General features: G+C 57.2%; 1 protein-coding gene across 1 annotated transcript; it reads left to right on the top strand.

Moving 5' to 3' along the window:
* The first annotated feature begins 1,515 nt into the window (after positions 1–1,515).
* On the top strand, positions 1,516–16,326 carry ZNF469 (zinc finger protein 469). Its single transcript, XM_075161579.1, has one exon. The coding sequence runs from the start codon at positions 1,516–1,518 to the stop codon at positions 14,314–14,316; it is 12,801 nt and encodes a 4,266-aa protein (XP_075017680.1). The 3' UTR covers positions 14,317–16,326.
* Positions 16,327–16,400: the final 74 nt, after the last annotated feature.

A 16,400-nucleotide genomic window follows, 5' to 3' on the forward strand; every position in this document is an offset into this window, starting at 1 on the left:
AGCGCTGGCCTTGGGTATTTTATCTTGGCCAGGAGCCTTTGCAAATTTAAACAGCAGCAAACAGGCTTTGCAGTTGTGGCTGGAAGCGGCATAAGTGGCGCATTGTTTTGCAAGCAAAACCCTTGCGTGCCAAAGGGCCGCGTGTGAGCTTTGGCCGGCGCGCGGGGGGCGAGCGCGTAGGGTCTGGCGGAATCAGCCTGAGATTCATTTCACTTCGTGGGGTGTGAAATTGTGGAGGAGTTCGAGCCCGGCAGCTTGAATCAGAGGGGGGACCCCAGGGACCCCCCCGGGCTCTCCCCAGTGCATTGCCTTCCCCTCCCCGCGAGGGCTCGCAGCATCTTTGCAGGAGGAGCGGCGGGGATGCAGCCGTGCCTCTGTTATCTCTATATATGCACAATAATGTTATTAATGCATATATGCTGTAGCAGCATCGCGGAGCGCTGGGTGCTCACCCCGGCTGCTGTGCGCATGCAAAGCATCAAATGTGAGCTGAGAGAGGACCCCTGCATGCTGCAGAGACCCCAGATAGATGCAGGTCGCTCCCCTTTTCTTGCAGAAATTCTCATTTGCTGCTCAGATTGCAGGCGAGGGACGGCGAGGTTGTGCAGCACGGGGTGGACCCCGAATGGGGCTGGGGAGCTGTAAGAATTACACCCAGGAGAAGACTAAGGAGCTGAATTTCACGCTGCTTTGCAGCCAGGTTGCCCCCTCCCCAGCTCCCAGCAGTATCATGCCTTTGCCCCCTGCGGCAGGCAGTAAAGAGGCGTTTCTAGTGAGGGAGGAGAAAGAAACCCTTCCTGTTTCCAATAGACTTTATAACAGGGGTTTACTCTTCTCCTTAATATAACCTGTCGAGGCCAAAGGGATGCGCTGGGGGGGGGAATTGTGGTGGAGCAAAAGCCTTTTGCTGCACAGCCTGAGCTCATCGTCCCTCCGGCCCTGGGAGCTGGGACATGGGGACGTGGGGACACAGGGACAGAGAGCCCTGCCCAGGACGCCTCTCCCAGCCCGGCCCGACAGCCCTTCCCGCTAATCCGTAGGTGGAGCTCTTCTGTCATCTTTTTCTGCTTATGTTGCTAAGTAGTACCCAGAAATAGCTTCCCCGGGAGGAAAAAAGTGCCTCGCTCAGCAGCTTTTGCCAAAGGTGAAATGCTCCGAGCATCCTTTGAAGAGCCAAAGCTGGAGGGCTTCGTCCCGGGGCTGCTCGAGGGGGTTGCGCTGTCCCTTCCTCCATCCCCCTCCCCACCGTAGCGCCAAGAAAAGGGGCCAAAATATCTCCTCTCCCTCCCCAGCTGATGGCCGCTCTTTCTCTCTTTTCTCCTCCCCAGGTCTGAAACGATGCGGCAGAGCCCCGCCGGCGCTCGGGACCCCGCGCCGCCCCGGCCCCGGGGAGCCGCTGCCCCTCTCGCCGCCCCGGTGCCCATCAGTGGAGGACCATGCCCGTGACGGAGGGACGGCAGCTCGCAGCGGGACGGGAAAACGGGGCTTTCTAGCCTTTCCCCCCCGCTCGGTATCATGACTGGAGAGACCCAGCATGTTTACACCATCGGCGATACTGAGGCCGGCCCCAAAGACCCCGACAAGGACTTTGGCTTTGAAGGCTGCGGGGAGAAGGATGGGAGGGCGCTGGGCGGGGAGGGCACGTCCCCCTTCCCCGGCCCCAAGGACAAGGAGCCCCACAGCCAGCGGGAAGCCGTGATCCGGCCGCAGCAAGCGGGAAAGATCGACTTCAAATCCCTCCACCGTAAACCCAAGTTTGGCAACGACGGGGCCTGGGGAGAGGTCAAGGGCAGCCCCCAGTCCCCCCCGGGGAAGGGTCGAGCCCGCGAGCGCAGCCGGCGCTCGGGGAAGGGCGAGCGGGGCCACCATCAGCTTTACCGGCTCAGCATCGCCGGCACCCGGCCGAACCCCACCATCGGCATCGCCTACCCCCAGCAGAAGGTGACCCCCCCGAAGAAGCCGGAGGCAAATCACGGCCCCGTGGCCGGCAGCTACCGCTTCCACGTGCCCAGCATCCCGCAGCGCGAGGCCGAGCTCCGGCAAGAAGACCTCGGCTTCGGCCGCTGCTTCCCCGATGCCGCCACCGGCCGTACCTCCGCCAACTATACCTCACAGCCCGCTCCCCGCCACGGCCCCAAAGGGCAGCCCCCCGCCGCCGGCATCCCCCTCAAGAGCCCCGGCACCAATGGGCAGCTACATTATTTAGAGTTTCAGGCGAACGGGGCCGACTCCTGGCCTTCCCCGGAGAAGAGCTTTGCCGGTGCTAGCTACGGGGTCTCGGTGCAGAAGCCCAGCTCTTTCCCCGAGGGCGGCAAAGCCGGCACCCACGGTCTGGGGGCTTTGCCGTGCCAGTACCCCTTCCAGCTGCTGCACGACTCGGGGAAGGAGCCGTACCGCAGCGATGCGGGGAGCCAGGAGTACCTGGACGTGGGGCTCGCCGCCGGCCAGCTGGCTCACGGCGCCTTCGCCTTCCACTCGTCCTCCAGAGAGTGGCAAGAGGAGGCCCTGAGCGGCGGCTCCTACGACAGCATGTCCCCCGAGGGCAGGCTGTACGGCTTGCCCGCCCCGCCGCCGCCGCCGCTGCCACCCTTCCTGCACCCGCCGCCGCCGCCGCCGGCCCCGCACCACGGCCCGCTGCCATGCTGCAAGGGCAGGGGCGAGCATCCCGCCGACCCCAATGGTGCTCTCTCGTCGTCTGGTGCTATCGACCAAAACCCAAGCACTTTCCAAGAAAACCAAGCTGTTTTTCCGTCTAGTTTACACTCGCCTAGTATGCCAAAGCCAGTCGGTAAGAGGCAAGCCTCAGCGAAAGACAGTGTCCCCAGCCCGCGGCTGCTGGTCCAGAGCAGCCCTCTGAGAAGGAACATGCCACCAAACTCTCTCTCCCAAGTGCACTTTCAGAGCAAAGCCTATTACAGTTCCCCCGCGGGCAGCGCCAGCGCAGGATCCGTGCCTTTCGAGACAAGCATTCCCACTACGGCACCCACCCACCCCAGGCTTGTGCAGGCTTGGGAAGGTGCCACTAAGGCGTTTTCTCCCATGGATCAGAATTCAGCACCTTATTCAAACCCTGTTGGAAACCAGTTCTCATTCGAGTGCCAGTCTGGCCCCGAGCAGAGGCAGCACAGGCAGAAAAATGCCAGGATGCCTTGGCAGCAAATACACCTCACTTCTGCAATGCCCGGTCAAAACAGGCTAGAGCTGTCGAGACAAATCACCAGCCAGAAGCTCCCCTTCCCCCTGGGCACGTCGGAGTGGCAGGGGAGCGGGAAAGCCCAGAAAGGGCCCCCTGTAAGTAACTCTCCGGGGTATCACGGCAAAAAGCTCTTGTCGGGAGAGAGCCTCGGGGTCCAGAGGGGGGACCCCAACTCGACGGGTGCTTTCTCTTTCGAGAGTGGGAAGGAGCCGGGGTCTCCCGCCTGCGATTCGAGAAGCAAAACCCTCTTCTACAGCATAGGTCAAGCAGGTCCTCCTCCCTCCAGGAGCTCGTCGGGCTCAGCGCTGGTCCTGCCGCCGTCAGCCTTGGTGGCTGCCTCACCTTGCGAGTCCCCGCTGCCGTCCCCTGTCCCCAACCCCACCTGTGGCAGCACTTGCTCGTCGCTCTCCCCCATGTCCAGCAGCCCGCTCAACCCCGGCTTCGAAGACAGCCAGATGTCCGGAGCGCTGACCCCCTCTCCCTTCTTCCAGCACCCGTGCCATCCCAAGGACGGCAACAAAACCTTCCACCCCTCCGACGTCCTGAGCCCGGGCTCGCTTCATTACCACCCCCCGGACTCCATCAAAGCCTTCCACTTCCCTCCTGATGCCCTGAAAGACGACAACCTCCTGAAATGCGCCCCGGCAAGCCCGTTCCACAAACCCGGCGTGGAGGTGGCCAAAGGATGCTCTGATGGGCTGGACGGGGAGCAGCCTCCGCCGCCGTACTCCTCCCATCACTTGCTGGCCAGCTCGCTCAGCAGTGCCAGCCTGGACCAGCTGGACGTGCTCCTGACCTGCAAGCAGTGCGACCAGAACTACAGCAACCTCTCCTCCTTCCTGCAGCACCGCCAGTTCTGCGCCTCCCATCCCGCTCCCCAGGGAGAGGGCAAGGATGCTCCCCGGGCAGCCGAGGGGCGGAAAGCGCTCCCCCCGGAGCCCCCCAAGCCCCCCAGTGCTGGGCTCTCTCCGGACCCCCAGGCGCATTTGTTGGCGTTAAACAAGAGCGATGACTTCTTGCTGGATGGGGAAAGCAAAAGCGAGGGCAAGGAAGATGCTCTGAAGGGCGGCCTCTTCAACGGCCTGGCCGCCGGCTCCCTGCCGCTCACCGCCTCGGACCTGGACATCGACGACGCCAAGCTGGACAGCCTGATCACCGAAGCCCTCAACGGCCTGGGGTACCAGTCAGATAACCCAGAGATCGACAGCAGCTTCATAGACGTATTTGCCGATGAGGAGCTGACGGGCATGAAGGCGGCCAGCGGCGGGATGTCCCACAAGGCGAAGGAAGCCCTGGCCTCGGAGAGCAAATCAAAGCAGGCAGCAGCGGAGGAGAAGGCAGTGGGCCAGCCCAAGGCCGGCTGTTTTTACGAGGATGGCCACCCAGGCGGGGAGCAGGTGAAGAGAGGGGCAGGAAAGCAGCACCTTCACAAGGGGAGGGCGGCACGGAGGTTGGCAGCCCAGGAGCCGGATCCCGGGGCAGCGGGAGTGGAGAGGACGGCCAGGCTGCGGGCGGGCAGGAAGAACAACGTCCCACCAGCCACCACCTCCTCCAAGTCCACCTCCAGCCAAAAGCATCCCAGGAAGCTCAGCCAGGAGCCTCCGACCAAGAGCGAGGTGGGGCTGGGTGTTGCCACCAAGAGCTCCAAGCCACCCCGGTTCTCCATGAAGGACATGAAGAAGCGGAAGCCCCGAAGCGGGACGTGGAGCAAGGAGCTCATTCACAAGATCGTGCAGCAGAAGAACAAGCTCCACAAACTGCAGGTGAAGAGCAGCAAGCAGGCACAGTTCCCCCAGGTCACCGAGAGGCTGGTGCCAGCCACCAAGGAGGGCAGGTTTCGGGAGTACGACTACGTCTCCGACTCAGATGATGATGGGGCAGAGTGCAGCAAGCTCCGGGGGAGGAAGAAGCATGGTACAGGATTCATCGGGAGGACCAAGTACAGCTTTAGCAAGAAACGCCCGGGAAGAAGCGAGAGAGCCAAAGAGAAAGACCCAGCCTGGAGCTACAGCCAGAAAAGGGACAGTCAGAAAAGGGAGACACAGGAGCACAGGGGGGTCCCAAGCCAGGAGGATGCCAAGAAAGAGGATTGTGCTGCCAGAGTCCGAAGACGGAGCAGCCAGTCGTCTACTGGCAGCAACCACAGTGGTAGCGTGCCCGGCGAGACAGGCACCAGCCCACCCCGCGCTGATGGGGCCGGCTCGGGCGGCGAGAAGGGAGGCACGCAGAGGAGGAGGCGCTCGGGCAGCCCGGCACACGCGCCAAGGACTCCTCTCAGCCCTCCCGAGGGCAGGAGCCCAAAAAAGAGCCAGAAGAGCAAAGAGGACTTTTCCAGGGGGAGCAAGCGGTGTGGCTCAGCCAAACCTTTGCCAGCAGGCTCCAGGACACGTCCGAGTACTGAACCAGATGTTGCTGTGACGGACTGTGCACAGGAGGAGCCGTTACCGCAGCCCCAGGGAAGGCAGCTGCCCAGCACGGCCGCCGCGGGCAGGAGCCCCGTCGGGCTCTCCTGTAAAGAAGGGGCAGAAGAGCCCAAAGCAGCAGCAAAGCACACGGCTGAGGCAGCCGAACCCAGCCTGGAGGCTCAGGGCTCACCCGAGCTGACCGTGGTCAACCAGAGGCATCAGTTTGCCCCTTTCACGAGCGATGGGCTGAAGTACCATGCGGAAGAGCTGATCGCTCCCTCCCACAGCGGTAGCGAAGCTAGTCCTGGCAATGTGAGTGCCGCCTACTCGGAAGCGGGCATCAAGTACTTGAAGGCCCACGGGCTCTGTGACGGTCGGAAGGACTATCCCGCGCCGGTTGCCCCGTATGGGGGGGATGCAGTGGGGATGATGCTCACTGCCAAGGCACCCGATCCATACGTCAGCAGCAACAACGCGTTTTTCGATCCCAAAGGCCTTCCCGGTCACTACGATGACAACCTCTTCTCAAAGCCCCCAGGCTTGGGCTCCTCGCACATGGATGACATGTACTTGTGCCGGGATGACATCAACGCCAGCTCCTTCGAGCAGAAGCATGCCAGCATCTCCCCCTACGCTGCAGAAACGCCGCAGGGCAAGGTCTCCTCCCCTCTCAGCTTCGATTCCTCATCGATATTTGGCGAGCTTCCCGTCACCGAGTTTGATCCGCCGCTGTACGAGAGCGTTTCTGCGAGCAAGGAGAGTTATGTGACAACATTTGCCTGCCCCGGCAATCCCCCCAGCAAGCCGCTGCCGTTTGAGCAACCGTATCCACCATTCATGCCGGAGAAAGACTGGTCCCTGATGGAGGAGGTGGCTCCGATGCTGCCAGAAGACATGACTCAGTTCCACAGCCTTTCAGTGGAGAAGCCACTAGCCAAGAAATTCCCCGAGGAAGGACCTGTCCCCACCAGCCAGCTCTCCTTGCCGCTGCCGGACAGGATAACGGATTATAACGTGACTTTTATGAACAACATATCAGATGATGAGTTGGAGATCAAGCGATTAGTCACAGAATTGGAGAGTCAACTGCAAACCAGCAAGCTGGATAGCGAGGCATCCGTCGCCCTTCGGAAACCCGAGCAACACGTCGCTGCCCATCTGCGAGGACAGGCGGCTGAGCAGTTCCCACCGCTGCCGGTCGAGCAAGAGATGGCCCAGGAGAAAGGACTGTTTTTGGCAGACGAGCTGGGCAGTTCAAGCCTCTGCGTCGGGGAGAGGCTGGAGGGCGAGAAGCCGGCCGTCGCGAGCACCCGCGGGGACTACAGGAGACCCAGGGAGCCCTGGCCCTGCCCGGTGGAGCTGGGCTCGCTGGAGGCAGGGATGTGCACACCAGCCCCGCTCGCCGCGGACCGTTTCTGCTCCAAAGACAGCAGCGAGCAGCTCCAGGGAGCTGTGGCTGCCAAGGAAAGTGACCCTGGAAAGATGGAAAATGGGTCTTCCTCCAAAAGTCTACCTGGCTCACTCACGCCAGACCAAACAGAGGCTCCAGTCTACACAGACCCTGTGACAAAAAGCCCTCCTGTTGTCACCGACTCCGTGTTCCCCAAGACCCTGGAGGCAGCTGAAGCGACCAAAGATCCCCTGCCATCCCTGCCATGCCAGCGTGGTGCCGAGAGCTTCCCCGTGCCGCAGAAAGCAGATGAAAGCTTTGCTGATGCTGCAGAGCTGGAGAAGTTTGATGCGCATCTTCCAAACCGTAAACCTGAATTTGGCTTTCAGCAAGGTCCCACCCCAGCCTTGGATCTCGCCTTTTCGCCTCACATCAAAGAGGTCCCAGATACAGAAGAAAGACCCTTAAGCAAGCCCGAGTCACCCAGAATGGTGAAAAGCACCATGGACTTCAAAGGGGATGGTGGTGGGTCTGCGTTGGTGGAAGAAACGGAGGAGAGGAAGAGCCCCACCACCTATCCAGCCCCCGCACCCGGTGACAAAGCCAGCAAGCAAAAAGTGCTGCTGTTCGATATGCTGAGTCTGCCCAAGGAGAGCAACTGCAGCTCCCAGAAGATGCTGGCGTCCCAGGAGACGGGTGCCAACCCTCTGCAGCAGCTCCAGCTCTTTGTTGCCCGAACGGTGAAGAGCAACGAAGAGGAGCTGTTGATGCCGTGCTTCCCCATGCTGCTTGCTCCCAGCCACCCCTCTGCCACCGCCCGCGTCCAGCCAGAGCAGAAAGAGGAGAGCGGTGGTGCCTTGGAAGGGGAAAATGGGACATACTGCCCTGCCCAAGGGGAGGGCAACGTCCCCATTGGAGGCAATGCAGAAAATATTGCTGCCCCAGCGAAAGAGGCTGTGCTTTTCTCCGGTGCATGCGAGCAGCTGGAGTCATTCAGTGCAATGGGCTCTTACCGTGCAAAACAATCAACATTTGCGAAGCCAGAGTTGCAAAATAATGTAACGGAGCTGCAGCACTTAGCAAATGAACATGCGGAGCTGAATGACATTAATATCTGTGCAGATGGTGTTCCCCGAGAACGTAATGACCTCTCGACACTCAAAAACACCGCGGTGACCCCACTGCCAGGGCAAGGAAAGAAAGCTGATCAGCTCATGGAAGAGCAGGAGCAAGATAAAAACAAAGCGACCTTGGCATTTAAAAAACATGAGCAATCCCATTTAAGCCGTAGTTTGCTCGAGAAAGAAACGCTGGGCAGTGCAGCAGCAGAGAGGCTGGAAAGGAATCAGGTGGGGCAGGGCGCACAGCCCCAGCGCAGTGCTTCCACGAGTCCCACCAGCCCCCCCAGTCCCTCCAAGGAGGATCTCCACCAGGATCACCGCTTGGTGCCGGAGATGAAAGCCGGCTCAATCAGTGCAAAGGTTCCCAGAGAAGGAAATGGCAAGAAGAGGTCCCTCAATGGCTGTCACTACACAGGCGAATCTCCGGCCAGCCTGCCCTTGCCAACCAATTTTTCTCACCCCAAATGCTTGCAAAGCGGTGGGGCCGAGGGAGGAGAGGTCCCCAGCCTTGGCACTCAGCTCTCGGATGAGAAGAAATACAGCGCATCCCTGCTAAACGCATCGAGTTCATTCATCACGAAGAGGTATCCTCCTGAGGCCAACAGCCATCATGTCCATCACCCCACCGTGGGCCCGGTAGAGCAAGGGACTTGGAAGAGAGCACCCGCCTTTCCTCCCTCGCTGCATCACTGCGGGGCTGTGCCGATGGAGGAGGTTGAGGACGGTCACTGTCACCTCCCCAACGGCGTTTTGGGTAACTACGGGCCACCTGAAAGAGAAGGGGTGGCGAGACCCTGCGCTCTGCTGCACACTGATGGTCTGGTGGGCTCTGGCTTGGAGATGGATGGTCCCCAGAAACCGCATGGGAAGGACTGCTCTCTTCCTTGCTCGCCGCCTTTCAACCAAGAGGGTGTTGGGAAAGAGGTACCTGACAGTGCTGGTGCTGTGCTGTCAAGCTCTCATCTTCAAGAAAACCAAGCATGCACCGTCACAGATATGGTCGTTAACTCCATTCCTCCAGAAACCCAAGATTACCCAACCCAGCCCACAACAGATCTTCTGCCAATCAGAGAAAGAGAGGTAAACCTGAATCAAGAGGACAAACTTGAAAGCTGCTCTGATGATGGGAATAAGCATCGAAGTGAACCAGAGGCTTTGTCCAATGGTTTTGTTGTTCAGCAGGTGCCAGCTGCTGTAAGCAGAGGTCTTACACGGATTGGAGATCTTGGTCCTGCTGAATTAAACGGCCATGAGTTTTCAGAGGCAGCAGCGGTGAGACTTGGTCTTTCCAAAACCACAGAGAGCGGAGGAAAGATTTTAACAGGGGAGAAACCCAAAAGCTGTGGGGCTGGAGAAGCTGAGAGTTGTCTGTTAAACAGCATGGGCCAAGGAGAAGGCAACACGGCTAACAGTACTCCAAACCCTTCCCAAAATGAACTTCACAAAGAAAAGAAGCCAAATGGGCTCCCAGTGACCTGCGACATTTGTTCAGCCACTTTCCGGTCCAAGCCTGGCCTGACCAGGCACAAAGCTGTCAAGCACCAGGTAAAGAACACTGGCGTACCACAGCCCAGCAAGACTCCCAGGTCCACTTTGGTTCCTGCAGACAAGACACCGAAAGCAGCCCAAAAGGTGCCCAGGAGGAGCCTGAAGACTTCGGCCAAAGATAAAACCTGCAGCTCACAGATGCCGACCACCAATGTTGAACACATCCCCAAGAAAATATGCTCAGACCTGGAGAAAGAGCCCAGCGTGCAGATGCAAGAAGTGGTCAGCAGAGTGCTCAGCGACCTCAGCGTGATCTCCTTCGAGATGTCCCAGGAGCTGCACCACATACGTGTTCTGCAGAAGGAGATGAAGGCGAAGGGACTGCGCTCGGAGACGAGGGGAGCAGGCGAAGCGGCGGCTGGGAAGCTGGACCCAGGACAGCAAGCCAGGAAGGGAGAAAAGGGCAGAAGGAGCCAAAGCAAAGATCCTGGAGAGGTGAACAGCAATTCTGAAAAGAAGCTAAACAGGAAAGTGAGACGAAGGAAAGCAAAGGTATTTCCCAGCAGAAATGAGCCCAATGGTCCACGTGAGCTGGAGAAGAACGCAGGTCCTCCCCCTGCTGTCCTCAGCTCCAGTCTGCCCAGGATCATGGAGGGCTTGCATGAGCCAGGTGGTTGCATCTCCACAGAGGAGCAAAATAGGTCCAACTCAACCCAGCACTCTCAAAAAGCTAAACAGTCCCCTTGTGCAGCTGAGCTTGCAGAGGACCTGGGTGACAGGATGGTGTCTTCAAAGGAGATGGTCAGCAAGGAGTCAGTAACGGACACGGTCGCCTGTCCTGGGGAGGTGGAAGATCCAAATGGAGTGGAAGACACGCAGGCTTGCAAAAAATGGGTTAGCAGGTTTGTGAAGCAAGTGGAGAAGGGATTGGGCAAGGTAGGCAAAGAGCAGCATCGTGGTGCTGATAGTGTGGAGATGGATGCTGAGACAGGAGACGGTCCTGCAGCAGGCAGCAGCCCTGAGAACCAGAGTGGTGCCGCGCAGGGTGCCACGGCTCCTGCTGAAGAGGGTCTGCTGCTGGAGACAAGTGATTCAGAAACCACCCGAGAGGCTCCTGGGCAAGGCGCTCTGCAGACCGCGCCGGGGACCAGCCCTCCTCCTGCGGAGCCAAAGCGGTGGGCGAAGGCAGACATGCCACCGGGCAGAGAGCACTGCGTGGAGAGCGCGGCCGTCTCGGACCTCCAGAGCTTGTTTGATGATGACTCCACGTTCTCCCAGCTGTTCCCCCGGGATGACCAGTTCATCCGGAGAAAGTGCACACGGGTGTATGGGAAGCGCAGCAAGAAACCCAAGCCCGTCACCGAGGTAGAGCTCCGGCCAGCGGGTGCCATCGACCTCTTCACGATCCGATTAGCTTCTGACCTCAGCGAAACCAGCTCTTTCTGTGTCACCAGAGAGGACCCTTGCGAATATGAAACCATCTCTGTTGACGATGCCTTAATGCTAAACATGTGTCACGGCAGCAAGGCGAAGAGCGGAGATGCTGCTCCCAGCGGATCTAAAAGCATTGCGCCGAGGTCAGACTGCGAGAAGACTGACCAGGGGAAGGAGGACATTGACTTGGAAGACAACATGCTAACCTTCTTGTGCCAAAACAGCCAAGTGGACAACGTCCCCAGCTTGAACATCTGGGGGAGTCTGGAGAAGGAGGGAGAAAGCCTCTCTGCCGAGGACATGTTTGAGCCTCTGATGGACCTTGAGGATGAGCACTCGCTCAGAGAAGCGAGCTCCGAGCCCCCCAACCTGGCGGAGGAACCCTACGATGGCAAGGCCAACGACGATTCAGACTCTCCCGAATTTCATACCATCGACATCGAGATGCTGAACGCAAAGCTGAAAATGAGAGACATGTGCTTCTTCGGCCCTTGCGAAGATCTTCCTGGCCATGGGGAGGACAACGCCGTGAGTTTCAAGCCGAAGCCGGGCCAGCACAGCAAGCACAGAAGTAAGCTAGAAGATGGGAAGCTGGGGAAAAATCGCAGTGAGATAACCATCAAGGCCAAAGACAAGCAGTACAAATGCAAAGTCTGCTTCCAGTGGTTCCTGACGTTAGGGGAGCTGGACTTCCACAAGCTCTCCCATAACCCTTCCCCTCCGCCTACCTGCTACATGTGTGTCCAGCGCAAATTCAGCTCCCGGGAGCAGCTGAGGGACCATCTGAAGGAGAAGCACGCCAAAAACAAAGCCGGGCTGTGGGCTTGCGGGATGTGCCTGAAGGAGATCTCCGACGTCTGGATGTACAACGAACATCTCCGGGAGCACGCCACCCAGTTCGCTCGCAAGGGGCAAGCGCAGAAGTCCGTGATGGGCCTGCCAGCCTGCTTTGGTGAGGACAATGCCGCTGTCACCCACTTCCTCAACACCATCATGTATCGGAAGCCCGGCAGGTCCTCCCGGCACACCGACCCCAGCAGCAAGCATGCAGTTAGCAGAGAGAGCAAGAGCCCCAGGGAGCTGCCCCTCGAGCAGGAGGCCAAGGTGATGAAAGACCCCTTGGAAAGCAACATCAAGGTGAAGCCACCTGCACCCAGCTCCTCTAAAGCATCCGCCAGTCCGTCTCCAGAGCACGTGGCAAAAAGCGAAGGCGCCCCAAAATCTGTCCCCATGCACCCAGACTGCAAGGATCCTTCCAGGGACTGTCACCACTGTGGCAAACAGTTTCCCAAACCCTTCAAGCTCCAGCGGCACTTAGTCGTGCACAGTTTACAGAAGATTTACTTGTGCCACAAGTGTCCGATGTTCTACCAGGAAACCAAAGAGCTTCGAAACCACCTCAGCCAGGAGCACGGGATAGTGGAGGAGCAGGAGATCAAGCACACCACCCTGTATGCCTGCGAGCTCTGCGCAGACGTCATGCACGTTATCAAGAAGTCTTTCATCTGCAGCATGTGCAACTACACCTTCTCCAAGAAAGAGCAGTACGACCGGCATATGGAGAAGCACCTGGTGGGAAGCAACAAGACTTTCAAATTCAGAGGGGTCACGAGGCCTGGCGTTGCCTCCAGAGAAGGCAGGGAGAAGGCGAAGGAGGACAGCTCTCTCCGGGAGGGCATGCCGCCGAGCAAGAAGAGGAAGGTTGCTCACCATGGCAGCTCACTCCCACGCAGCTCACCGCTCCACCTGGACCACACCAGTGACCTTCAGCTGGTAGAGGCTGCAAGCCCCAGCCTGCAGGCTCCCACTGACTCCTTCCCTACAGCACCCAGTGACCCAGGAGCACCTCTGCCCCAACCCTCCGTGAAAACAGAAGACCTGGTGGGTAACTTCTCCGACCTCCTGGCAGAGATGGAAAAATCCCAGTTTGACACACTGCCTCCACCACCCTGCCTCTCCCCATCTTTGCCACAGGCTGCGGCGAGCAGTCCGGAGCTCGGCCATATCGCTGCCCTGTCTATCGAGGAGCTGGAGAAAGGAGCGTTTGATGGGAAACCACTTCCTTTCCTGGACTCGCCCGAGTTTACCATTGACCTTGCTGGGTTGGCTTGTAACCAGGCCACAGACCAAAAGCTCGCTCCTCCACACCTGACCGAGAAACGTGGCTACGCCGATGCCCATAAAAGAACAAGCGTAGGCAACAAAGACGAATATATAGCAGGTGTCCTGGAAAATCCCAGTGCAGCCACCGACGCCATGGATGGGATCCCATTTCTCCAGCTTGCCAAGAAAGTCTCGGAGCTTCCTTCCCCGCAGGCAGAGGCTTCACTGGCCAAGGAGACCCACAGGTGGGGCAACCCCGGTGCCAGCGACACCTCTTCTTGGGAAAATGCGTCTAAGACCACATCTCCAGAGGCTGCCCACCACCCCCTGCCCCTGAAGACGGCATCGCCCACGCTGAACAGGGCTGCCAAAGATTCAACCCTGCAGAAGAAGACCACAGGTAGCCAGCCCGGCAGCGAGGCGGCTCCCGGTGCGGGCAGCCCCGGCGGCAGCACCGAGGAGGGTCAGCAATCCATCTCGGGGAAGGAGAAGGCCGTGCCCGAGGCCAGGGACAGCAGCGCTAACGCCAAGGACCAAGGTGGCAACCCAGGCAGATCCACCGGCCACCAGCCCAGAGGCGAGGCAGCCAGCAACGCCGTGAGACACGGCCACGTGGAGCCGAGCAAAGCCGCCGGCAAGCTTCACCCCAAGAGGCGGAAAGAGCACAAGTCCTTGAGCCACCGGAGCAGCTCCGGTTCCCGGGAGAACATGGAGGGAGATGGGAAAAAGAAAAAGGCCCGGACCCCGTGCCCAGGGAGGAGCGAGGGTGCTGGCGAGCTCAAACGCGCCGGCTGGAGCAACGCCGAAGCTTCTGCCCTCTCCCCCGGGAGGAGGGAGACGCACTGCAACAAACTGGTACCCAAGCCCAAAACGGGCACCCAAGTGAAGAAGATGGTCCTGGACACTTTCAACCAGAAGAAGGGGGAGCTCCGTCACGCCAACGGGGACGTGAAACGCAGGAAGGCCATTCTGGGGAAGAGCCTCCACCAAGTGTTGGCCAAGGGGCCGGCGCCGTCCCCGCGCGGCTCCTTGCACGGCCCGCGCGCCGCCCGGGGTGCCAAGCCGGCCGGCTCGGCCAGCTACCGCACCGCCGAGTCCCAGAACAACCTGCTAAGCCAACTCTTTGGGCAAAAATTAACTAGCTTTAAAATTCCTTTAAGAAGAGATACTTCAGAGTAATTTATGGAAGTGACTTATGGTGATCCTCAGCTGCTTTCATGGGGTTTGCAAGGGAAAAATTATCAAAGCATTAAATTCGTTTGTGTAGCATGATTTCTCTGTCTAGCTTAAATGAACTTGCACTGCAGCCTCTGTGAAATAGTTTGCTTTGTGTCTACTAATCTACTTTAATTCACCTGATTTATCATGCAAATGCTAGAACTTTGATGTTGCTGATGATTTTCATGAACTGAAATTGTAATCGCTTTGGGCAGACTGAATCGTCGAGAGCAATTGCTTTATTGCAGAAGTGCTGAGGTTATAAGGATACTTGCAAATCTCAGACCCTTTTGAGACTGTGTCTGTGTTATCTTTGTACAAAGTACTTGAAGAGATGAACTTCATTCCGTAGACGTCTTATTCATAAGGTGCAGTACACTGTAGAAAGCAAATTTTTTTTTTGAAGATTTTGCACAAATAATCCCGTACAATTCATTTAATTGGGAGCCGGCCTAAGAGTTGATACAATTAAAAAAAAAAAAAAATTAAATTAAGAATGGAGCGTCCTATATTTTGACAGCCATCCCTATGAATTTGTTTCTACATCGTCAAGAGAATACCGAACCGGCTCTGGGGCCGCCGGGGCTGTCGGAGCCCTTCAGAGGATGCTGCCACTCTTTGACCACTGTAGACGATGTAACCGGAGGAGAGCCGCCACCGCGAGCAAACTGCACCTTGACACTTGTGACAAACTCTGAGTTTTTAGGGTTTTTTTTGTGTGTGTCTGTTTTCTTTTTGTTTGGGGGGGAGGGGGGTTTGCGCAACGACAAAACTGTGCCAATTTACCGCACCGAACCGGTACTGTCCGAGTGCCCTCAACGGTATCACTTCTAAACTATCTTACTGTATTGAGTTAGTGGCTCTATAGGTATCCGCTTTTTACTATGCAGTTACTGGTGCTATTCTTCTTTTGTAATGTGAATACAGACTTCCTTGATTGAAAAATAAAAGGGAACCGTTAGGAAGTAGCCGTTACCTGTAAAAGAAAACGAAGCAGGAAAAACAAAAAAAATCCAACTTTAGGGGAAAAAATCCTGTATGCTGGTACTCCATAGTGTCGAAAAGGTTACGTCACGTTAAACGAGCACGTTATACAACCGAACTTTTGAATCCGGAAAGAAATCTCAGGTGCAAACGAGGACATGGAAGATAATTAAAAATACTATTGAAATACTCCCAAGTCAAGGAGGTGAAGTAATGCACTGATGTGATATGAACAGTCAGAGTACTTTGCGTCTGTCCTGCAATTATTTTTTGTTTTGTTTTAGATTTAAAAGGAAAAAAAAGAGGCTTTATTCTGTTAATATGTATCTTTACAATTCTTTGTATTGTATAAAAATATTGTAGGTAATTTACCTTGGGTGCAATGTGTTCTGTCAAAAGTTTTTATTTTGATATTTTGTCAGAGAAGCAGAGAGAGAGCAGGAAACGCCGTTTTATGATGTTGTATGTGTGCTTTTAAAGTGCCTCTTTAATATTGTTAAATAAAGTATGAGATGAAAATATGGGGTGGTACTGTAAAATCATACATGATTAATCTTTTCAAATATATTCCAATATTTTCACAGAAATTTCCTGTCTGCGTGATGTTTGTGGGATGCTGTCCCTGGCTGTGTCCGTACCCCGCGGTCCCCTCCTCCCGCGCACATCTCTAACCAACGATGGTATTTCTAATCGACAGTGGGATGCTCTGAACGTCTTCGTGGTGTCCTCTGCAAAGTGGCTGCAGGAGGACGTTGGTGCCACTGCCATCACCTTGCAATCATTTGCAAAGCGGTGGAGCTTCTCAATGGTGAAGATGCTCATGCGTCTCCTCTTCCCAACTGCATCTTGCCTGAGTCCTACTCACGACACGGGTGTCCTGTCCCAGCGGGGGAGAAAAAAGCCCAACATGATGGTGATGGTGATGGCCCAGTTTGGTCATCATTAATTGGTGGTGGTATGGCCCAGTTTGGTTATCACCAATTGGTGATGGTGATGGCCCAGTTTGGTCATCATTAATTGGTGATGGTGGTGGCCCAGTTTGGTCATCATTAATTGGTGAT

This window comes from Calonectris borealis, chromosome 12 (genome assembly GCF_964195595.1).
Source record: "Calonectris borealis chromosome 12, bCalBor7.hap1.2, whole genome shotgun sequence".
NCBI classification, from domain to species: Eukaryota; Metazoa; Chordata; class Aves; order Procellariiformes; family Procellariidae; genus Calonectris; species Calonectris borealis.

Excerpts from the sequence above, each read along its gene's own strand:
- ZNF469 (XM_075161579.1), top strand. The coding sequence starts at position 1,516 with ATGACTGGAGAGACCCAGCATGTTTACACCATCGGCGATACTGAGGCC.